Consider the following 24,594-nt stretch of genomic DNA (forward strand, 5'->3'; position numbering starts at 1 on the left):
CCTGCTTTATGCTCTTCGCTGAAAGAATGCTCAACTGTGGGTTATTCCTTGAACTTCTGTGTCTTTCAGCCTATTCCAGAGCCAAAAGGAGGTCGGCTTATCCAGGTTGAAGGTTACTGGATTGCCGTGGGAGACAAGGAGCCTACAATAGATGAGACGTACATTCTGACATCTTCTGTGAAGCTGAACCTGAGAGATATAGTCCGAGTTGTTTCTGCAGGGTGTGTGGGATTTTTTCTCGCTGTCCTGAACTTGATACAGACATAGGCATTGATTACATTTTGGTCTAACTTCCTTAACTTTCAAAGAGCTTTATTCTTATTCATTGGCCAACTGAACAGTTACTTACAAAAGTCAGTACTATAACTTTTTCCTGGTAGAAAACATTGTTTCTAGTTGTGCAGCTTTGGAGGGTGCACTATGGATGCAGATGATTTTATCTATCTTTAAAGTTGTCTTTTGTTATTTTACTGATAAAACCGCAAACTATTCAGTAAATGAGTAAAAGTTCTACTTACAGTTTCTTAGAAATGTTGCCAGCATAGTTGAAATTGCTTTCCTTAGTATTTTTTGAGGAATAATTTTTACAAAGAAACTTCTCAGAATATAGGAATAAAAATGTTCTTTGCTTCTTGCAATTTCCAGAAATGTAAAAAGGAAAAAAAAAGAAAAAAATGCTCTTTTAATGATGCTGTTAAATGATGTTGTCATTCTTTAAAAAACAAACAAACAAAAAACAGTACTTGGCCAAGTGCAGTGGCTCATGCCTGTAATCCCAGCACTGTGGGAGGCCAAGGCGGTTGGATCACTTGAGCCCAGGGTTTTGAGACCAGCCTGGGCAACATGGCAAAACTCTGTCTCTGCAAAAAATACAAAGTTTAGCTGGTGTTGGTGGTGCATGTCTGTAGTCCCAGCTACTCAAGAGGCTGAGGTGGGAGGATCACTTGAGCCTGGGTGGTGGAGGCTGCAGTGAGCTATGATTGTGCCACCACACTCCAGCCTGGGTAACAGAGTGAAACCCTGTGTCAAACAAAACAAACCAATACTCAGTTCTGGTTTCTCAGCTTTGTAAGTTTTTGTTGTTTTAAGTTGCTTAATTGGCTAATCTTTTACAGAACCTATCCAGTACTGATTCAGGGAGAGACATCAGTTGGTAAAACAAGCCTGATCCAGTGGCTGGCTGCAGCTACTGGCAACCACTGTGTGCGTATTAACAATCACGAACACACGGATATCCAGGAGTACATTGGTTGTTACACATCTGACTCCTCAGGGAAGCTTGTCTTTAAAGAAGGTAGGGTTAAGATTCCATTCCATGAACATAGGTGTTTATTCTTTCACATACATTTCCTTAAGTAATATTCTTTATCCTTTCCAGTTGAGAGGCACATGGACCTTTGCTGTAACAAACAGCTTTTCTTGATGCCTGAGCTAAGATAGTTAAGGGGTGATGCATAAGTTGCTGGCTTTCTTTAGGTTCTACTAACCTTGCTGGCTGTATACAGGACTAGGGCCAAATTTTCAAGAGGGGAGTTGAACTGCTGCTTTATTTTCTAGGGATTCAGATAATGGGGTTAGTGTTAGCCAAAGGAGGTCGGGAATAGACAACAGAATGTGGTGACTTAAATGAAATTAGACTGCAGGGGAAAGATTATATAAGAAACATGAGGTATTTTCAGCCTTGGATTCTTTTCTTGGGGAAAAAAGGGACTGTTTTAATTGAAAATTGTTCCTCCTTGATCTGCAGTGTCATAATTTGTTTTGAGGCAAGACTAGCTACAGAAAGTAATTTACTTTGAAATTTAATGATAACCTAGGCCGGGCGCGGTGGCTCAAGCCTGTAATCCCAGCACTTTGGGAGGCCGAGACGGGCGGATCACGAGGTCAGGAGATCGAGACCATCCTGGCTAACACGGTGAAACCCTGTCTCTACTAAAAAATACAAAAATACTAGCCGGGCAAGGTGGCGGGCGCCTGTAGTCCCAGCTACTCAGGAGGCTGAGGCAGGAGAATGGCGTCAACCCGGGAGGCAGAGCTTGCAGTGAGCTGAGATCCGGCCACTGCACTCCAGCCCAGGAGACACAGCAAGACTCCGTCTCAAAAAAAAAAAAAAAAAAAAAACAACAACAACAAAAAAAGAAATTTAATGATAACCTAGGATTTGTTAATTTGTACATAACACATTTTAAAACTTTGGACATACACTGTTTGTTTCTTCCTAGGTGTCCTTATTGATGCTATGAGAAAAGGCTATTGGATTATTTTAGATGAATTAAATTTGGCCCCTACTGATGTGTTAGAGGCACTGAATAGGCTGTTGGATGATAACCGTGAATTGCTCGTAACAGAAACACAGGAAGTTGTTAAAGCACACCCTCGGTTTATGCTTTTTGCCACCCAAAATCCCCCAGGACTTTATGGAGGCAGAAAGGTGTGTAGCGTTTATCTCCTTCCTTTAATTTGTTACCACATCAGATTGTAGATTTTTCGTAGTAAGAATGAAATGTTTTTACCTCTCCTTTAATATTTTATGGTGAATGTCAGAGCCTCCATATTGGAAATTAAAAGGCACCTTTTACCGTATTCTTTCTGTGCTTTGTCTAGGTCCTTTCTAGAGCCTTCAGGAATCGGTTTGTGGAATTGCACTTTGATGAGTTACCTAGCTCTGAGCTGGAAACAATCTTGCACAAGCGGTGTAGTTTGCCACCCTCTTATTGCAGCAAGTTGGTTAAAGTCATGTTGGATCTTCAGGTACTTAGTTTCAAATGGAATGTGTTGATTATAGTTGGTGATCAAAATTTCATGGCTTCTTTTGTGAGAAAAAAGAATCTGTCTGTTGATGTATTTTTCCAAGTAGAGTTTTTTTTTTATAAGACACGACTGTCCTGGCTGGAGTGTAGTGGCACAATCATAGCTCATTGCAGCCTCGACCTCCTGGGCTCAGGTGATCCTCCCATCTCTGACTACTCACTCCTTAGTAGCTGGGACCACAGATGTACATCGCCATGCCAGGCTACATTTTTTTTTTTTTTTTGTAGAGACAAGGTTTCGCCATGTTGCCCAGGCTGGTCTCGAACTCCTGGGCTCAAGGGATCCACCCACCTTGGTCTTCCAAAGTTTTGGGATTACAGGTGTGAACCACAGTTCTTGGCCTTCAAGTAGAGGTCTTTTAAATGCTTCCCACTAATATATATTTTTAGTTTTCTTTTATCAATCAACAACTTTTTCTGATATTTACATATGATGATAATTTTGTATTTGTTCATAATATTGAAGCATTTTGTTTAGAATGGAATTTGGCTTAGGGAAAACTGCAGTTTTGGTTTTTAAATGGATATAGTCCTTGAATGGACATAATTAAAGAGATCAGTTCTTTATGGCTCGCACTAGTCAACTGCAAAGCTACAGCTGATCTTTACAAATTCCATTTATCTTATGGGGTTAAATTATTATTATTTTTTTTGAGACAGACTCTCACTCTGTCACCCAGGCTGGAGTGCAGTGGTGTGATCTCAGCTCACTGCAAGCTCCACCTCCCGGGTTCACACCATTCTCCTGCCTCAGCCTCCCACGTAGCTGGGACTACAGGTGCCCGCCACCACGCCCAGCTAATTTTTTGTATTTTTAGTAGAGACAGGGTTTCACCATGTTAGCCAGGATGGTCTCGATCTCCTGACCTCGTGATCCGCCCGCCTCGGCCTCTCAAAGTGCTAGGATTACAGGCATGAGCCTCTGTGCCCAGCCAAAAGTATTCTTTACCAGAAAGTATACATTGTCAAACTTCTTTAGAAAGCTAAGCATAATGAAGACTCCTATCATTATGGTTCCACATTGTTTCACTAATCTTCCTGCATCTTTGCCACCATTTGCATTACTTTTTGTTTGTTTGTTTTTTGAGATGGAGCCTTGCTTTGTCGCCAGACTGGAGTGCAGTGGTGTGATCTCGGCTCACTGCAACCTCTGCCTCCCAGGTTCAAGCGATTCCCCGCCTCAGCCTCCTGAGTAGCTGGGACTACAGGCGTGTACCACCACGCTTGGTTAATTTTTTGTATTTTTAGTAGAGAGGGGATTTCACTGTATTGGCCAGAATGGTCTCGATCTCCTGACCTCATGATCCGCCTGGCTTGGCCTCCCAAAGTGCTGGGATTACAGGTGTGAGCCACCTCTCCTGGCCCATTTGCATTACTGTTAATCATCTTTTTTCTTTGTGGCATAAGAAATGTGGAATTCCATTTTATATTATTAATTTAAAAATGAATTTGAACATTTTTCTTCAGAATATTACATCTTATTTGCATTAAAAATTAATCTTATTCAGTGAAATGAAATCATTTTAATGAGAGCATAAATTTGTTACAAATTTTATATACATTGTACTACAAACTTACCAAGCATTGCAGCTAATGCCACTTTTCATTTGTTTTGATACTTCAACAGTCCTATCGCAGAAGTTCTTCAGTGTTTGCTGGAAAGCAGGGCTTCATCACCCTTCGTGATCTGTTCAGATGGGCTGAAAGATACAGATTGGCTGAGCCGACTGAGAAGGAGTATGACTGGCTACAGCATTTAGCCAATGATGGTGTGTTTTCAGTCAAATGCTCTCAATATATAGTTATGTTAAATGTCAAACTTTTTATTAAAACAAATCTTGCCTCACATTGTGATTGATACATACATTTGACTAGGTACTCCAGAGAGCCTGTTTTGCTCCAGTTCTAACAGCTTTTGTAAGTGATCTTACTCCTGCAGGCCTCCATGCTAATAAGGACTGGTTGCTAAGGTTTTCTTACTCTTTGCTTCAGGTAGCCACGTGGGGGAGTCAGGATATGGGCATAGCCTCTTTGGGAGTTTAGGCAGATGGTTGGTGGTAGCTTTGTGGGCCATTTTTCTGCAGTGTCACCACAGGTGGTCTGGCTAGTACCTTACAGACTAGCCTTACAGAAAGCTGATTTGTCAGAAAACATTGGCATTCTGAGAGAAAGAATTTATATAACCCAAACTCAGATTTTGTTGTTTTCCTTTAATGCATAGGAAAATGTGTTACTGTTCGTGACAGGATACAAAGTGTTTTGGAATCTTCTGATTTGAAAAGTGCTGATGATTGATTAATGGGCTAGTTAATAAGTAAGAAGAGTATGTAAAACTAGTAGAAGAGATTTTTTTCTCTTCTTGTAAAGAATATTTACATAGAGGAATACTTTAAAAAAATTTTTTTTTTTTTGAGACAGTGTCTCCCTCTGTAGCCCCGGCTGGAGTGCAGTGGCGTGATCTCAGCTCACTGTAACCTCTACCTCCTGGTTCCGGGTCCTAGTTCAAGCAGTTCTCCTGCCTCAGCCTGCTGAGTAGCTGGGATTATAGGCATGCGCCACTGTGCCTGGCAAATTTTTGTATTTTTAATAGAGGTGGGGTTTCACCATGTTGGCCAGGGTGGTCTTAAACTCCTGACCTTGTGATCTGCCCACCTCGGCCTCCCAAAGTGCTGAGATTACAAGAGTTAGCCACCGTGCCCAGCAAAACTTTTTTATTGAGATGTAACATACAATAAAGCATTTTCCCATGTAAAGCATCACCTAGACCAAGATTTAGAATATTTCCAATAACTCAGTAGGTCTCTTGCCAGTGGAGGTAACCACTACCCTGACTGCTGTCACTACTAACTGACTCCTGTCTGATTATCACTACTAATCTGATTGAAAAGAATTTTGTCTGTCCTTGAGTTTCACCTAGCTGACATCCTGCAGTATGTACTCTTTGGGTTCTGAGTGTTTCACTAAACCTGATGTGAGATTCAGTCATGCTGTTATGTGTATCAGGACTTCATTCTTTTTTCTTTTTCTTTTTCTTTTTTTTTTTTTTTTTTGAGACGGAGTCTCGCTGTGTCACCCAGGCTGGAGTGCAGTGGCCGGATCTCAGCTCACTGCAAGCTCCGCCTCCCGGATTCCCGCCATTCTCCTGCCTCAGCCTCCCGATAGCTGGGACTACAGGCACCGCCACCTCGCCCGGCTAGTTTTTTGTATTTTTTAGTAGAGACGGGATTTCACCGTGTTAGCCAGGATGGTCTCGATCTCCTGACCTCGTGATCCGTCCGTCTCGGCCTCCCAAAGTGCTGGGATTACAGGCTTGAGCCACCGCGCCTGGCCCCTTTTTCTTTTTATATGGTAATCCACTGTATGAAGATGCCACAGTTTGTTTATCCATTCTCTTGGTTATGGACATCTGGATCATTTTAATTTTTTAGTTATGAATAAAGCTTCTCTGAACATCGTGTGTATGTTTTTTTGACACACACATGTTCATTTGTGTTTGGGGATACTAGAAGTCCTATCGCTGAAGCATAGGGCAGGTATATGGTTAGTTGTAATAGGCTCTCCTAGTTTTCCCATGTAGTTCTTCAGATTTCTACCTCACCAGCAGCATATGAGAGTTGCTCTTGTTCCATATTCTCAATGTCCCTTGGTGTTTCCAGTAGACACTTGACGATTCCTTTCCTCTTCTTCCTCTTCCTTCTCCCAGGTTACATGCTTCTGGCAGGTCGAGTCAGGAAGCAGGAGGAAGTTGATGTGATTCAAGAAGTCCTTGAGAAACATTTCAAGAAAAAATTGTGTCCTCAATCTCTTTTCTCCAAAGAAAATGTTGTAAAATTGCTGGGTGAGTAGGCTAAAATCCCTAGAGGAATATGATTTGAGTTGTACTCATTAGAATCTAAATATTTATCTTTTCTTGGATAGGTAAATTGTCTACTGAGATATCCACATTGGAGTCTAACTTCGGCCACATCGTGTGGACTGAGGGCATGCGGAGACTCGCGATGCTGGTGGGAAGGGCATTGGAATTTGGCGAACCTGTGCTGCTGGTTGGAGACACTGGGTAAAGATCTGTGACAGTGACTCATGAGGGTTCATTTCAATTCCATGGGATTATGTGAGTTATTGCTGAAAAACTCATGAAAGTATTAATCCCCCCTTTCCTCCTCCTCCTTTTTTCTCTTTTTAAGGAAGAAACTAAGAGCAGGTGGGGGTCTGGGGGAGGGATAGCATTAGGAGAAATACCTAATGTAAATGACGAGTTGATGGATGCAGCAAACCAACATGGCACATGTATACCTATGTAACAAACCTGCACATTCTGTACATGTACTCTAAATAAAAAAACAAGAAGAAACTAAGAGATCTATTACTGTTTAGTTTCCTCTACCATCAGACTAGTTCTTTGTTTATGGAAAAGAATGACTTTATTATTACTATTTTTGGAGATGGGATCTCACTCTGTTGTCCAGGCTGAAGTGCAGTGGTGTGATATGGCTCACTGCAGCCTTGACTTTCTGGGCTCAAGTGATCTTCCTGGCTCAGCCTCCCAAGTAGCTGGGACTACAGGCATGCACCACCACCCTTGGCTAATTTTTAATTTTTTTGTAAAGTCAGAGTCTCAACTGGTTTTGGTGGTTCATGCCTGCAATCACGGAACTTTGGGAGGCTGAGGCAGGTGGATCACTTGAGCTGAGGAGTTCGAGACCAGCCTGGGCAACATGACAAAACCCCGTCTCTACTAAAAATACAAAAATTAGCTGGTTGTGTTGGTGTCTGCCTGCAGTCCTAGCTACTCAGGAGGCTGAGGTAGAAGAATCGCTTGAGCCTGGGAGTCAGAGATTGCACTGAACTGATATCATGCCATTGCACTCCAGCCTGGGCAACAGGAGTGAAGCCCTGCCTTAAAAAAAAGATGGAGTCTCACTGTGTTGTCCAGACTGGTCTTGAACTCCTGGGCCCAAGTGATCCTCCTGCCTTGGCCTCCCAAAGTGTTGGGATTATAGGCATGAGCCATTGTACCTGGCAAGAATGATTTTTTGCTTCATTGCATTGAGGGCAGTTTTTGTCTGTTTAGTTCTTTTTTTTTTTTTTTTGAGACGGAGTCTCACTCTGTCACCCAGGCTGGAGTGTAGTGGCCGGATCTCAGCTCACTGCAAGCTCCGCCTTCTGGGTTTACGCCATTCTCCTGCCTCAGCCTCCTGAGCAGCTGGGACTACAGGCGCCCGCGACCTCGCCCGGCTAGTTTTTTGTATTTTTTAGTAGAGACGGGGTTTCACCGGGTTAGCCAGGATGGTCTCGATCTCCTGACCTTGTGATCCGCCCGTCTCGGCCTCCCAAAGTGCTGGGATTACAGGCTTGAGCCACCGCGCCCGGCCTGTTTAGTTCTTTTAAACAGTGAGATTCATCCTATACGTGTATAGAGAAGAGCAGATAAACTAGTGTCTCTTGAAAGTCTATAAAGTCTGTAAGGATTAGATTTCTTTTCTCTCCCTTGGTGGTGGCATTTCGCTCTTGTCACCCAGGCTGGACTGCAATGGTGCAATCTCGGCACTCCACAACCTCTGCCTCCTGGGTTCAAGTGATTCTCCTGCCTCAGCCTCCCAAAGTGCTAGGGTTGCAGGCATGAGCCACTGCGCCCAGCTGGTGGTTGTTGATAGAACTAGGATGGAGTTTGTGCAGTACATACCTTCTGGATAAGGAATATGGGAGAGTGCAGTCGTGCAGAGGGGTGCCGTGAGCCTGGGGTTGAGGTTCCACATTGGCCAGCACTGTTTGCTGCTGCAGTGAGACTCCTACAGTGGTTCTTCTCTTTTGCTGAGGGGGGTGTTTATGGATGTGTATTTGAAACATATACCTTGTTAATCAGTTGCATATCTCTAACAGGTGTGGGAAAACTACTATCTGTCAGGTATTTGCAGCCTTGGCAAATCAGAAATTATACTCTGTCAGCTGCCACTTACACATGGAGACATCAGACTTCCTGGGTGGCCTGCGGCCAGTGAGACAAAAGCCAAATGACAAGGTTTGTCCAGCAGCAGGTGTTCCAGTTATTTTAAAAAACTTCAGTTAGCTGTACATGAGTCTGTGGTAGGGTTTCTGGAGCTGGGTTCTGGTTTGGTTAAATGATCTGCAGATTTTCTCTGGTCTACAAGGGCCTTCACAAGCATTCTGGTGTGCAAGTTCTATCTGCTGTTCTCAGATTCTTACTTTCCTCGGAATACCTACTTCACCCCTGGAAACACCAGCCAGCTGCATGTATATTGTCTGTGGAGCCACCTGCCCTTTAATTTTCCCCACTTTTTCAAATTATAGGAAGAAATTGACACATCAAGACTCTTTGAGTGGCATGATGGGCCTCTGGTTCAGGCCATGAAGGAGGATGGCTTTTTCCTCTTGGATGAGATCTCATTGGCCGATGACTCTGTCTTGGAAAGACTCAACAGGTACATGCCTGAGAGGTTTGCCTTGTGTTTGATATTTTTGCTCAGGTGATTGATGTGATTTTTATAGATAATCTTGTGCACAGTAATACTCCTCATAGGTGCACCTTAGTCAATGCTTGAAATTTTTGATGTATTACCATGTCTTTTGGCTTTAGCATTCAATGTTTCCTAAATTTCTAGGTTTTTCTTTTTTTTGGTATAAATAATCAGAACAATGGGATCATGGAATGGCAGGGCTAAAACATGAGCCAAAGTCAAAACTATTTTTTAAGGTGAATTATATGCCTACTCTTAAAATTTTGAAAGAACTGGCCGGGCGCGGTGGCTCAAGCCTGTAATCCCAGCACTTTGGGAGGCCGAGACGGGTGGATCACGAGGTCAGGAGATCGAGACCATCTTGGCTAACACGGTGAAACCCCATCTCTACTAAAAAAATACAAAAAACTAGCTGGGCAAGGTGGCGGGCGCCTGTAGTCCCAGCTACTCAGGAGGCTGAGGCAGGAGAATGGCTTAAACCCGGGAGACGGAGCTTGCAGTGAGCTGAGATCCTGCCACTGCACTCCAGCCTGGGCGACAGAGCGAGACTCTGTCTCAAAAAAAAAAAAATTTTTTTTTGAAAAAACTGTAGTCAGAATCCTAGATCCATGGCTGTAAGCCATCATTAGACCTCAGACCAATATGAATCTTGATGTAGTAACACCCATTTTTTCTCTTTTGAGATATAGTTTACATGCATAATTCAGTGAGTTTTAGTAAGTTTATAATCCCATGATGGGTTCTTCTTGCAAGCTATATGCATAGAACTGAGTCACTGAGTTAGTGGTATTGCAATAGAGAAAGAATTTAGTAGTTGCAGAGCTAGCCAAGTGGAAGGACAGGAGTTTATTACTCAAATCAGCTTCCCTAAAAATTTAGAAGATAGAGGTTTGTTTGTTTGTTTTTTGTTTTTTTAGACAGAGTCTTGCTCTTTCTCCCAGGCTGGAGTACAGTGGTGTGATTTCAGCTCACTGTAACCTCAACCTCCCAGGTTTTATTCTTGTGCCTCAGCCTCTTGAGTAGCTGGGACTACACGTGTCTGCCACCATGCCCAGCTAATTTTTGCATTTTTAGTAGAGATGGGGTTTCGCCATGTTGGCCGGGCTGGTCTCGAACTCCTGACCTCAGGTGATCTGCCCACCTTGGCCTCCCAAAGTGCTAGGATTATAGGTGCGAGCCACTGCGCCCGGCCTGGAAGCTAGGGTTTTTTTGTTTGTTTTTTGAGTCGGAATCTACGTCTGTCACCCATGCTGGAGTGCAGTGATGCCATCTTGGCCCACTGCAACCTCTGTCTCCTGGGTTCAAGCCATTCTTTTCATTTAGCTTCCTGTGTAGCTGGGACTACAGGCATGTGTCACCACTCCCAGCTAATTTTTGTATTTTTAGTAAAGATGGGGTTTCGCCATGTTGGCCAGGCTGGTGTCAAACTCCTGACCTCAAGTGATCTTCCTGCCTCTGCCTCCCAAAGTGCCGGGATTACAGGCGTGAGCCACTGTGCCCGGTCGAGGCTAGGGTCAGAGGCCTAGGGAATGGGGAATGCTGTTGCGACAGGGTTGAAATCACAGGAAGTTGAGCTGTCTTTTTGCCCTGAATAACCTGATGGGATCGTAAGACCTGTTGAGCAACTTTCTTGGTGTGGGTTTCCATTCTAGGTGGTGCTAGCCATTCTGTCAGAATCAGGGTCTGAAAAGTACCTTAAACACTAATCTTAGGTTTTATAAGAGAGATGTTAGAGGAGCATTGGGAAGGTTATTCAATCTTGTGACCTCTGGCTGTGTCCTGAGCCATAATTTTAACCTTGTGGTTAGTTTTATGAAGGTGGGGGTTAGTTTTGGGAAGGGGCTATTACTTTTGTTTTAAAGTTAAATTATAAACTAAATTTCTCCCGTAGTTTACTTGGCCTACACCCAGGAATGAACAAGGGCAGCTTGGAGGCTAGAAGAAAGATGGAGTCAGTTAGGACAAGTTTTGTGGGTTTTTTTTTTACTGTCATAACTTTTTGTTAGATTTTTTTCTCATAATTTTTGCAAAGGTGGTTTCAAGCTTTGCAACCATCACAATTTAGTTTTTGTGTTTTGTTTTGAGACAGTGTCCTGCTGTATTGCCCAGGCTGGAGTGCAGTGGTACAGTCTCAGCTCATTGCAGCTTCTGCCTCTCGGGTTCAAGTGATTCTCGTGCCTCAGTCTCCCGAGTAGCTGGGATTACAGGCATGAGCCAACACACTTTGCTAATTTTTGTATTTTTAGTAGAGATGGGTTTTCACCATCTTGGCCAGGTTGGTCTCCAACTCCTGGCCTCAAGTCATCTCCCCACCCTAGCCTTCCAAAGTGCTGGGATTACAGGCGAGAGCCACTGTGCCTGGCCCACAATCCAGTTTTTAACATTTCCATCATTCAATAGAATCCTTTGTGTTCATTACACTCAATTTCTGATTAATCTCTTTTTTGTCTCTGTAGATTTGTCTTTTCTGGGTATTTCAGATAAAAAGTCTCTTCTCTTATTTTGCATTAATGTTTTGAGGTTCATTCCTATTTCAGCACATATTATTAGTTTGTTCCTTTTTATCCCGAATAGTATTGGATATACCACATTTTGTTTATCCATTCACCAGTCGATGATATTTGAGTTCTTTGTGGTTGTTGGCCATTATGATAAGGCATGCAATTTGTTTATTTTCTTGCAAGTTACTCATTTTTAAGACCAATGCCTTAATAGGTTATAAGTGGAAATTTTTTTTTTTTCCTGATCAGAAATAGCCATTATTACACAGGAATTAAGATACTGAGTCGTTTTAAAATTTGTGATAGGAAACCATTAACTGAAGTAAAAATTCATTAGATAGGTGATAACTTTTTTTTTTCCTTTTAGAAAGCATTGAAGACTGTAAAATAGAAAGATTGTTTAAGCCCTTTTCACTGTTCTTCAATTTTTCTTTTAGTGTCCTTGAAGTAGAAAAGTCTCTGGTATTAGCTGAAAAAGGCAGTCCAGAGGACAAGGATAGTGAAGTAGAGCTGTTGACTGCTGGGAAAAAATTTCGTATTCTAGCAACCATGAACCCTGGGGGTGACTTTGGAAAAAAGGAGGTAAAACTTTTCTGATGCACATTTTCTTTCTAGTTTTTGTTAGGTAAAAACTGGGTAAAAGTTTAAAAACCCAAAAATATTTTAAAATAATTATTGGGTTAGAAAACAATTCTGATACAAATATCTCTTTATTTGATATCTCAGTTTGTGTATGTGCCTGAAATGTCATTGTTACAGTCACTTTACCTAACCCTTTACGTATGTTACCCTGAGAAAGCTCACAGGAACTCTGCAAGAAAGTTATTGTAGTTTTATGGATGAGAAAAGTTGGATCTGAAATTTAAATGTAACCTCTGTTTTTAGAATCCACTTTCTTAAACACACCTCTGCTTTCATGAGTGGTTTTAAAGTGACAAAAAAGTCACAACCAGGAACCTCTTCTGGTTTGTAGATGGAGCTTATTTGTTCTCGTAAGGGTTATGTGTGTCACTTTCGGACTGCTGGTAAAGTAAAGGGCAGAGGGTAGTTCCTATGTTCAGAGGGTTGTGTTCAGATATATTCGGGAACCAACAACCTTGTTGGTTTCCGGCTCAAGAAACCTTTCAGTAGAGAAGTCAACACTATGTGTTGGATCCCGATCTATTAAAGTTAGGAAGAGAGTGGTGTAACAAGTCAGGGATGATGAGAAGAAACAGAGGGGTTGATCTTAAATAGGGCAATTAGAGTGTTGGTAATTTGGTGAGTAGCTGAAATGATATTTTGGGCCTAGGTTTCCTCAGTATCATAAGATGAAAGATTGTGTCTGTGCCTCAAGATACGCTCTGAAAAGAGGGAATAAAATACATCACATTCAAAATACAAAAACTGGCTTCTGGGCAAGTAGAAATGCCACGGAGAGGTCTGATTTCAAGTTTGTGTATATTAGCTTGGCTGTCAGATTATCTTGTTTTCCTTAAGTCAATGCTTGCTGACTTTTACCCAAAGGAAAGTTACTTTTTAGTTTTGCATGCCTAACAAGCAGAGCAAGGTAGGATGCTGGACACCAGAGGTACTGGTTGTCTAGGATACTGATGAGGTACACACACGTATTCTTTATTCCTGGGTCTCTGTAGTAGACCAGATAGATTATCATCAAGTAAAAGGAAAGTAATAACAAAGTAATCAGACAAACCAGTAATGATGCTTATGGGGCATTGCAAACATTTGTGAATAGTGTTAACTGACCTTGTGGAGGGAAAAGGAATCTACAGGGGCAAAGGCCCTAAGACTGGAGTGGCTAAACAATTTCTAGTTATTCAAGAGGTAGAATATATACTTTGTAAAATCACACTCCCTTTGAGCCACATAAAAGAAGTTTCTTCCCCTTATATCAGACTGCCCTTCTCTGTGGGAAGAGAGGTATTTATTTTCTCTGAAGTATTATTTATGTACCTGATGCAAAGTAAAGGTAAAGTAAAAGGAAGAATCTTTACTTAAGGGGAAGAGTTCAGATTTGACTGGGACTGGATGGAATCCTGCTTCCACTACTTAGTCTGTAAGGCCTGTGGACCATGTCTATTAAGAAAGTGATGATGATACTGGAAGGTGTCATGGAATGTAAGGAGCCAAGACAAAGTACATCTTCAATTAATTATATCTGATAGTAGAAATAAAAAAAACAAAGTATGTAGTATTTGCTGGACTTAACAGCTAACAACATTCTTTCAAGACTTGTTTTCCAGCTTTCCTTATAGCTTTAAAAATTCACGTTGGAGTTTTGTGTTTCTTATAGCTGTCTCCTGCCTTAAGAAACCGGTTTACAGAAATATGGTGCCCTCAAAGCACAAGTCGTGAAGATTTAATTCAGATAATCAATCATAATCTTCGTCCAGGATTGTGTCTGGGCAGAATAGATCCTAAAGGTGAGAGTTTGCAGGTGGTGATGGTAGTATTGGATCACAACAGGGTTTGTGTTGGGAGTTGAGGGATCTCTTACAGGACATTAGCCCTATGTGTATATGGCGTGTTGTAAGAAGAAAGGAGATAAATAAATGAAACAAAGTAGACAAGGAGGATATGGTATTATTCTGTTATCTTCTGTTAAAGTGTCCCATCTTCATATTTTCCTCATTACCACTTGACACAATGGCTGTAGAATTCCAGCTGCATTTCTTTAGTTGTCATATATGAATATGTTATTCTTTCACTTTATTTAAAAATTTTTTTGTCCAGGTATGGTGGCTTACACCTGTAATCCCAGCACTTTGGGAGGCCAAGGTGGGCGGATCACCTGAGGTCAGGAGTTCGAGGCCAGCCTGGCCAACATGGTGAAACCCCATCTCTACTAAAAATACAAAAATTAGCTGGGCGTGGTGGCGGGTACCTGTAATCCCAGCTACTCGGGAGGCTGAGGCAGGAGAATCGCTTGAACCTAGGAAGTGGAGGTTGCAGTGAGCCAAGATCGTACCGTTGCACTCTAGCCTGGGCGACAGACTCCATCTCAAAATAAATAAATAATTTTTGTTATGAAAAATCTCAAGCCTAAGGAAAATAGATTAATATCCATAACCTGGAATTAACAATTTAAAATATCCAATAAGAGTCAACACTCTTACTATGTGGTTCTTTTTGTTTTTGAAGCCTGTATTGGTTTGATGTCTGCATATTTATCTTAGACATTCAATGGAATAAATTTAGAACCCAAATCTGGTTCCAAGACTAAATACATAGTTTTTTGGATCATTTTTTATATTCTTAAATAATTTTTAAAAAGATACTTGCTTCTTTGAAATTGGAATTCATGGCTATGTTCAGCTTTTTAAAGGTGCCCTTCTGCACATTTTCAAAAATGAGTAGAGTAGCTGTGGAGAGCATCTAATCTGCATGGAACCCATTCTCACCTGTGGTGTTTTAGGGACCACTGACTCTTTAGTCATCTGAGCAAAGACTTCTTTTTAAGAATGGCCCACGGTGAGCCGGGCGCGGTGGCTCAAGCCTGTAATCCCAGCACTTTGGGAGGCTGAGACGGGCGGATCACAAGGTCAGGAGATCGAGACCATCCTGGCTAACACAGTGAAACCCCGTCTCTACTAAAAATACAAAAAAAACTAGCCGGGTGAGGTGGCGGGCGCCTGTAGTCCCAGCTACTCGGGAGGCTGAGGCAGGAGAATGGCGTAAACCCGGGAGGCGGAGCTTGCAGTGAGCTGAGATCAGGCCACTGCACTCCAGTCCGGGCGACAGAGCGAGACTCCGCCTCAAAAAAAAAAAAAAAAAAAAAAAAGAATGGCCCACGGTGAGCTGCCACATTTATAGGTATACACACTGCTGCTTGAATGGCCAGAATTCCCCATGCCTTGTTGAACTTCCTTTTTTCTCTACAGTCTCTACCAATATCACAGTCACCCAGTGGCACAAGAACTGACTAAGCCTGTAGTTAGTTGTCAGACTCAGTTGAAGGGCTTGTGGAAATGCAGCTTGCAGGGCCCCACACCCAGTGTTTCTCAATCAGCAGGGGCAGAGAATTTGCCTAACAAAGCCTCCCCTCAGGTGATGCCACTTCTGTGGGTCCAAGGCCCAGGCTCAGAGCCTCAGAACTCAGAACCCATGACTCTTGTGTGCTGTTTGCAGTGGCAATTATTGTGAGAATGCCAGTAAAAGGAGTATAATACAGACTTTTTTGTGGGGGGGTTCGGGGAAGACAAGGTCTCTGTCACCCAGGCTGGAGTGCAGTGGCGGAATCACGGCTCACAGCAGTCTTGACCTCCTGGGCCCAAGTGATTCTCCTGTCTCAGCCTCCCGAGTATGTGGCACTGTAAGCATGCACTACCAAGACAGGCTAATTTTTGTGTTTTTTTAAGAGATGGGGTTTCACCATGTTGCTCAGGCTGGTCTGGAACTCCTGGGCTCGAGTGACCCGCCTGCTTTGCCCTCGCTAAGTGCTGGGAACTATAGGCAGGAACCAGAAGGCCAAAGCAGGCCTGAAGACAGAAATCGCTAATCAAGCATGATTTATCTTTTGGTTCTGTGTTGGAGCTGGATTCCTTCAGGAAGTTACCTCTTCATCTCCTATGGGCTATGCTTATTCCTTTGTTATTTGGATTGTGATAAGAATGACAGAGGATTCAACTGCTGTCATGACCATGCTTGCTGCATCACCAGTGTGCTCCATGCAAGCATGGGAGCCCTGAGGACTTACCTCTGAGCCCCACACCTTGTCCTTAAGGAGCTTGTTTACTTCAGGCTTTCTAGGCTACACAGCAGCAGACTTCCCAAGGAGGCATTAGAGACCTTGAAGGGAGCATGGTGAATAAGGGAAGTGGCTTAATAATTCACAGTTTTATTTTCTAGAAATAGATCAGGAAGGTACACATAAAAACTTCTTTAAAAAATTGTGAAATATAAAACAGGAAACTAGACATAGCTTTTTGTTTTTAGATTTTCTTTAAAGATAGTTAAGATTTGATGAATTTATTTATTTATTTTTTTGAGACACAGTCTTGCTCTGTCGCCAGGCCAGAGAGCAATGGTGCAATCTTGGCTCACTGCAACCTCCACTTCCCGGGTTCAAGCGATTCTCCTGCCTCAGCCTCCCGAGTAGCTGGAACTATAGGCGTGTGCCACAATGCCCAGCTAATTTTTGTATTTTTAGTAGAGACGGAGCTTCACCATGTTGGCAAGGATGGTCTCGATCTCTTGACCTCGTGATCTGCCCGCCTTGGCCTCCCAAAGTGCTGGGATTATAGGCGTGAGCCTCCGTGCCTAGCCAAATTTAGTGTTTTAACTAATAGTGTCCTTCTAAATTGAATTCTGATCCTAATTGTAGTACTTATATTTACTGTATTATCTTAATGAGTATATAAATACCACTGTGGGTTCTACTTAATTTCTCTGGTATTTTTAGTTCACAAATCTCGGTAATAGTATTATCCATATATTCATAGTATGAACAAAACAAAAGATTCTAAAAGCCAGGCATGATAGTACGTGCCTATAATCTTAGCTACTCAAGAAGCTAAGGTGGGAGAATCCCTCGAGCCTAGGAGTTTAAGATTATAGTGAACCATGATTATACCATTGCACTCCAGCCTGGGGAACAGCGTGAGACTCCATCTCTTTTAAAATTGACCTGTGAAAGGCACATAAACTGCTTTTTTCAATCTCAAACTTTTGTAAACAGTACCTCTGTGTTACATTGGTTAATGTACCAAATATTGGTACATTAGCCAATACTTTAATGAACCATTCTGTTTCATTAAAACAACTATCGGCCAGGCACAGTAGCTCACACCTGTAATCCCAGCCCTTTGGGAGGCCCAGGCGGGCGGATCACGAGGTCAAGAGATCGAGACTATCCTGGCCAACATGGTGAAACCCTGTCTCTACTAAATATACAAAAATTAGCTGGGTGTTGTGGCACGCGCCTGTAGTCCCAGCTACTCAGGAGGCTGAGGCAGGAGAATCGCTTGAGCCTGAGAGGTGGAGGTTGCTGGGAGCCGAGATCATGCCTCTTTACCCCAGCCTGGGCAATAGCGTGGGACTCCATCTCAAAAAAAAAAAAAAAAAAACCCCAAAAACATTTATAATGACTTCCTTGTGTTATATTCTAAAAGTAGAGATAAGAAACTGTATAGTTCTCCTTAGATAAGGTCAGATTGCTCTCCAGAAAGGTGATATCATTCACAACACTGCCAGCAACGTAGTGAATGTGCCTGCTTGCCACAGTCCCTCCATCAGGGAGTTTTTTCTCTCTCTCTCTCTCTCTCTCTCTCTCTCTCTCTCTCTCTCTTTTTTTCCCCCTTCTTCCTTTGAGACAAGGTCTGGCTGTGTCATCCAGGCTGGAGTACAGTGGCACAATATTGACTCACTGCAACCTCTGTCTTCTAGGCTCAAACCATTGTCCCACCTCAGCCTGCCAAGTAGCTGGAACTACAGGCCTGCACCACCGTGGCCAGCTAATTTTTGTGTATTTTGTGGAGACAGGGTTTTGCCATATTGGCCAGGCTGGTCTTGAACTGGAATTATAGATATGAGCCATGGTGCCTGGCCTAATTTTAAAAAATACAGTAAAATCCATTATTTTATCCTTTTTAGTTTAGCGGAGGTTTAAAATTTCTTTGTCTTTTATTATTAGTGACATGGAACATTGTTTGTGTTTTATTTTTATTTTTTTGAGACACAATCTCACTCTGTGTCTCACTTCTAGCCCAGGCTGGAATGTAGTGGTACCATCTCGGCTCACTGCAACCTCTGCCTCCCAGGTTCAAGCAATTCTCGTGCCTCAGCCACCCAAGTAGCTGAGATTACAGGCACGTGCCACCATGTCCAGCTAATTTTTGTATTTTTAGTAGAGACGGGTTTTCACCATATTGGCCAGGGTGGTTTTGAACTCCTGGCCTCCAGTGATCTGCCCGCCTTGGCCTCTCAAAGTGCTGGTATTACAGACATGAGCCACCGTACCCAGCCTTTATTTTAAATAAATGAATCATTCTGCATTTGGTATTCATTATGTCTTTTGGGGTGATACTCTTCATTACATTTATCATAGGTTTTAATATTATGTTACTTTTTCATATTTGTTCTAAAAATACATATGTGAACTAAAAATACATTTATGAACCTATTTATCTCTGATCTTATTTCTTAAATGGTCATAATTTAATTTCTATTAATGGATGTTTTCATTTTCATATTTTTTAAATTTACCTTGAATTTATTCTTTTCTGAAGTGTGAATCTAAGTACTGGTATTTACTGTCTAGTTGAAATAGCACTTAATTTCTTTCCACATTGTTATTGAACTTTCCCCCTTGCTTTGTCATTTTAAGCTTTTTTTTTTTTTTTTTTTTTTGAGATGGAGTCTCGCTGTGTCGCGCAGGCTGGAGTGCAGTGGCACGATCTTGGCTCACTACAAGCTCCGCCTCCCAGGTTCATGCATTCTCCTGCCTCAGCCTCCTGAGTAGCTGGGACTACAGGTGTCCACCACCACCCCCGGCTAATTTTTTTGTATTTTTAGTAGAGACAGGGTTTTACCATGTTTGCCAGGATGGTCTCAATCTCCTGACCTTGTGATCTGCCCATCTCAGCCTCCCAAAGTGCTGGAATTACAGGCGTGAGCCACTGTGCCCGGCCTTAAGCTCTTTTTAAAGAGTTTTTTTTGTTGTTGTTGTTATCAGTATTCTTCCAACCCATTACGTTTCTTCTAATTCACAATATATGTAGCTTTGGAGGCTATTGCTGTGCTTTATATTATAGCAGTGCTTCCTTCTAATCTTTTCTTTCTTTTTAAAATGTTCTTTGGTATTCATACTTTATAGATAAATGTCTACTATTGACTTAAGACGTTTTATAAAGTACTCCACTCGATTTAATTGGGATTGCTTTGACTCTATATATACTAAAGTATTTTCTTTATTTTGAGACAAATATTATCTGATAGGAAATTGTGATAATTAGGATATTCAACTTGATTCATGAAACAAAATTTGTGAACCCCCCCTAATTTGCTGAATTCTGATTGCTGCATAGATATAAAAAAAAAAAAACACTTGAATGAATGGCATTGAAAAGATGACATTCTTTATTACATTAAATGGAAAAAAATACATTTATTTAAAATATAAGTAAAATTATAAGATATAATAAATTTTGCATATTTTCTAAAATAATTGTGATGGAAGTTCGAAACTGTGTCCTAACTCAAATCAAATGAATATTTCTTTGGGCGGTTTTCAGGTCAGTGTCTAAAACTGTAACTCCCAAGGTTTTGTTTTGTTCTTTGGATAGGGATGGACTGCTATTGATGAATCTTTTCAGAATTTGATCAAACGTGCAGACTGCTTTTGTTAGAAAAAGCATTTATGTACATTCACAGAACTTTGCTTAGAAGGAGCAAAGACCCCTTTTAGGCCACCTGTGTGCCCCAGGTTATGAACTGTTGTTCTGGGATCTCCCGCTAACAGCAAATGCTTTTTTTGTTTCTTGTGTTTAGGGTCTGACATATCTGAAGTGATGCTGGATTTCATTGACTGGCTGACCCACCAAGAGTTTGGCAGAAAGTGCATGGTCAGTATCAGAGACATCCTGTCCTGGGTTAACTTCATGAACAAAATGGGGGAGGAAGCTGCTTCAAAAAGGCCAGAGACCATCTCCACTGTGACGTCTTTTGTCCATGCTGCATGCCTGGTGTACATAGATGGAATAGGTTCAGGTATGTTGTCTGGTAGCTGGTGGGGACAAGGGGCTCGGATAGAGGGGCACAGGAAATGGAGCAAGCCCAGGCCTCTGACCCAGCTATTTTACCAAATCACTTCGCAGAACATTTCCAAAACTCAGAATGGCTTTCCTTTTGTTTGGGTTGGCACACAAGATACACTGCAATTTCTCAAAGCTGGTAGACCAGGTACTTAACAAACATGAAGTGGTGATTATAAGTAGAGTAAAGGCTGTTGAAATGTCTTTGCTTCTAAAGCACTGGCTTTTTTTTTTTTTTTTTTTTTAAACTTTATTAAGTTCTGGGATACATGTGTTAGGAATAAAGCTTAAAATTTTAAAGACATCGAACACTTGAACAAAGGCTTTTTAGCAAAGCAATTTTATTTTTGTGCAGAGGGATATTTTTTTGGCCAGTTGCCATGAGAGTACACTTGAACAAAGGGCACGAGAGCCTTTTTTTGACGCAAGTTTTGTTTTTGTATTTTTCTTTTATTGGCTGGGGTTGGGTTGTATAACTTAAACTAATTTTGATTGGCTAGACATTTGAATTTTTTTAGATAAGGTGGGGATGTAAAAGAAAATGGAGAGGAAGGGGAAGGGGTGTTTATAATGAGTTAGAAAGTTAGTTTTTTTATTTTTAAATAAGGAAAGGAATGTGAGCTGGTGTTGATAACGCCTGGTGTTGTGGCATGCCTGGGCATTTAACAAAGGCAAAAAGGAGAAAAAGGAAAAGGTGGGGTTACTATGAATTAAAGAATAAAAGATCAGATTATTTGAAGAGAAACCGAATATGCAGGTTTGTTACGTAAGTATACATAAGTATAAAGACTCATATGTATACATAAGTTGATATATATCAACATGTCATCTAGGTTTTAAGCTCCTCATGCATTAGGTATTTGTCCTAATGCTCTCCCTCCCCTTACCCCCCATCCCCTGACAGGCCCCGGTGTGTGATGTTCTCCTCCCTGTGTCCATGTGTTCTCATTGTTCAACTCCCACTTATGAGTGAGAACATGTGGTGTTTGGTTTTCTGTTCCTGTGTTAGTTTTTTGAGGATGACAGTTTCCAGCCTCATCTATGACCCTGTAAAGGACATGAGCTCATCCTTTTTTATGGCTGCGTAGTATTCCATGCTGTATATATGCCACATTTTCTTTATCCTGTCTATCATTGATGGGCATTCGGGTTGGTTCCAAATCTTTGCTATTGTGAATAGAAGCACTGGCCAATTTTTAACATGAGTGGTCATTTTTCAATAATGGGCCTGAATATTTTAAGTTTATTTTAATGTCATAAAAATCACTATGTTCTGGTTTTTCAGCCATGAAGATTTGAAATATAAATCAAAATGGTTACTAGTGCAGTATTAGGTACTATATCTAGGCTGATTTATCATTGAGTGACTAGAGTGCTTTACTGAATGATCTGCTTAATTGATAATCTATAGATTGTGGGGGATGGGTGTTAGACTTCTTTTTTAGAACTGCTTATACTAGAAATCACATTTAGGCTGCAGTTTTGCTGAGGCCTCTTTTTTCCAGGAACCTGTGCCAGAGCTCCTGCTGAATGGTGGTGAAGCTTGGTGTTGTCCTGTTGCTTCATGGAGTGATCCTCTGTCTTTTAGGGGTAACTTCCTCTGGGTTTGGTACAGCCCTTTTGGCACGAAAAGAATGTCTGAAATTTCTAATCAAGAGGCTTGCCAAGATTGTACGACTTACAGAATATCAGAAAAAGGAATTGAAGATTTATGACAGAATGAAGGCCAAAGAATTCACTGGAATAGATAACCTTTGGGGAATTCATCCATTTTTTATACCAAGGGGTAAGAATGATTTTTAAAAAACCAGTTTTACTTTTCTATAGATCATAGATACTTGGCTTTTATTGTGGCTTAGTTTTAATGTGTAATACTCATGATTATGTTTGCACTAACTGAGTTAGATTCTGACTTGGGAATAACCATAATTGTGGGAATGGGTGAAAATACATAACTGGCATGTAAAAATAGAGGGAAATAGAGACTTCAATCTATAAATAGATTGTCTTATACAGTGCTTATTTTTTTATTAGTTGGTTCCCGCATTAGGGACTTTCCTGTAGTAGAGTTCTAAACTTTATAAGGTTGACAATAAACTTTTAAGTGGCTTGCAAAGACCCATTTAGCCTATAATGTGTCTTAACTGTAGAACCTCATTATCTTTTACAGAAACAGGTTTTGTGAACCTTTGAAGGCTGGTAATGGTGTCATTCCTGATCCAGTCCCTGGCATCTGACATTTAGCCTCATAGTCATAGGCACTCAGAAAATTTCTGATGGATAAGTGAATGATAATAGGAAATGCAGTAGTCTAGGAGATAGTGGGTTTGTGTTCTAATTCTTCCTCACTTTCTATCTAGACTGCCTCTACCAAAGATTTAAATGAGGCAGTTAGAGTAGCTACTTCTAAGGTGCTCCTACTTTTTCAGAATGTTGTTTCCATAGCAGGGTCTTCTGTTTCTTGTCCCTCCGTCCTCTCTGTATTAATGATTGATGAATGCCTGAAATATATGGAGTTGCAGTGGCAATTTACTAGGGTTTCAGTGGTGAACATAACCAGTCCCGATTCCATTGCCCTTTTCCCTCTCCTCAGAGCTCCGTCTCTCCTTAGCAGTATTCTCTTTTCATCCCTAATGGGCTGTATTATCTACCATCAAATCCCTTCTCTAAGCCGCCATCATAGGATTCAGTGCTCCTGTGTAGGAGATATATGCTAGTGGACTAGAACTGGGGTGGTAAGGGTAAGGTAATAAATGTTTTCCTAGCCTCACTCTCTTTAAACTGGTGTACAAAAACAACAACAACAACAGAAAGCGAAAACAAAACAAAAGTTTCTTCCAAGAGACAGTGGCACAAATGTTAACTCTTGCAAGACCATTATTAGTCCTGCATATCAGTTAACTTATGGGTTAAGGACGTAGTCTGAATTGTTTTGGTGGCCAAAAACATTGGATGAAATTGATTATGTGGAACCATGTGGCCCATATGCCTAGCTTACACTTGGTTTTTAGGAAAGTAACTATGAAGGTAAATTGTACAAGTACATACAGAGATTCAGGGTGTAGGTTGTGAAAGGAGAGGTGTGCGTTTGCAATTAGACTTATGTACCTATGTACATGTATATGTATAGGAGATGGAGAGATCTGTGTAGGAGGCACAGTTGAAGAAAACGTGCTCTTGGCTATTCCTTTAAAGCATTTTATGGATCTAAAAGTGGGGAAATATTGAAATAGAGATTGAACATTTTCACTGCAAATGGTACTTCAGTAACTGATAGCCCACGTGGTAGAATTTTAAAATCTTGAGTTGATGTGTACATATGATTTGGTGGTGTCCTGCTTATAAGTGGCTTTGCTTTTCTCCACTTAAGGGCCTGTCCTACACAGGAATAATATTGCAGACTATGCACTCAGTGCAGGGACCACTGCTATGAATGCACAGAGGCTCTTAAGAGCTACCAAACTGAAGAAACCCATTCTCCTGGAGGGTTCCCCTGGTGTTGGCAAGACAAGTTTGGTGGGAGCATTAGCGAAGGCTTCAGGAAATACCCTTGTTAGAATCAACTTGTCAGAGCAAACGGTAAGCTCGGTCATCCTACAGCTGATGGAGATAGCTATAGATAGTAATGTCTGTGTCAATTTATAGTTTCCTAATCAGAAATGGTTACATTATCAGTATCCTCAAATATTTCTTTTCTTTTTTTTTGTTTTTTTGAGACAGAATCTCATTCTGTTTCCTAGGCTGGAGTGCAGTGGCACAATTCTCCTGCCTTACTCTCCCTAATCGCTGGGATTACAGGTGCCTGCCACCACACCTGGATAATTTTTGTATTTTTAGTAGAGACAGGGCTTCACCATGTTGGCTAGGCTAGTCTCAAACTCCTTATGCCAAGTGATCCACCTGCCTTGGCCTCCCAAAGTGTTGGGATTACAGGCATAAGCCATGGCGCCCGCCTGTATCCTCAGATATTTCATATCATAGTAAAAACCACAGCAACATGACCTTCCAAACTAAATCTTCTTTGGATTTGTTAATTGCTGATGCCTATAATATTAAT

The 24,594-nt window shown here is 41.4% G+C and overlaps 1 protein-coding gene across 1 annotated transcript in view; it reads left to right on the plus strand.

Moving 5' to 3' along the window:
- The window catches only part of MDN1 (midasin AAA ATPase 1), a 188,262-nt gene that overhangs the window by 77,563 nt on the left and 86,105 nt on the right, over positions 1-24,594 (plus strand). Inside the window, exons 23-36 of the mRNA XM_023205283.2 lie at positions 70-221; positions 1,116-1,294; positions 2,223-2,431; positions 2,605-2,751; positions 4,438-4,579; positions 6,514-6,648; positions 6,729-6,867; positions 8,691-8,829; positions 9,120-9,250; positions 12,225-12,369; positions 14,081-14,210; positions 20,275-20,493; positions 22,126-22,323; positions 23,908-24,116. Coding sequence (XP_023061051.2) covers positions 70-221; positions 1,116-1,294; positions 2,223-2,431; positions 2,605-2,751; positions 4,438-4,579; positions 6,514-6,648; positions 6,729-6,867; positions 8,691-8,829; positions 9,120-9,250; positions 12,225-12,369; positions 14,081-14,210; positions 20,275-20,493; positions 22,126-22,323; positions 23,908-24,116 — 2,274 coding nt within the window. The remainder of the gene's footprint in view (positions 1-69; positions 222-1,115; positions 1,295-2,222; positions 2,432-2,604; positions 2,752-4,437; positions 4,580-6,513; positions 6,649-6,728; positions 6,868-8,690; positions 8,830-9,119; positions 9,251-12,224; positions 12,370-14,080; positions 14,211-20,274; positions 20,494-22,125; positions 22,324-23,907; positions 24,117-24,594) is intronic.

The sequence above is a fragment of the Piliocolobus tephrosceles genome, chromosome 5 (assembly GCF_002776525.5).
Source record: "Piliocolobus tephrosceles isolate RC106 chromosome 5, ASM277652v3, whole genome shotgun sequence".
NCBI lineage: Eukaryota > Metazoa > Chordata > Mammalia > Primates > Cercopithecidae > Piliocolobus > Piliocolobus tephrosceles.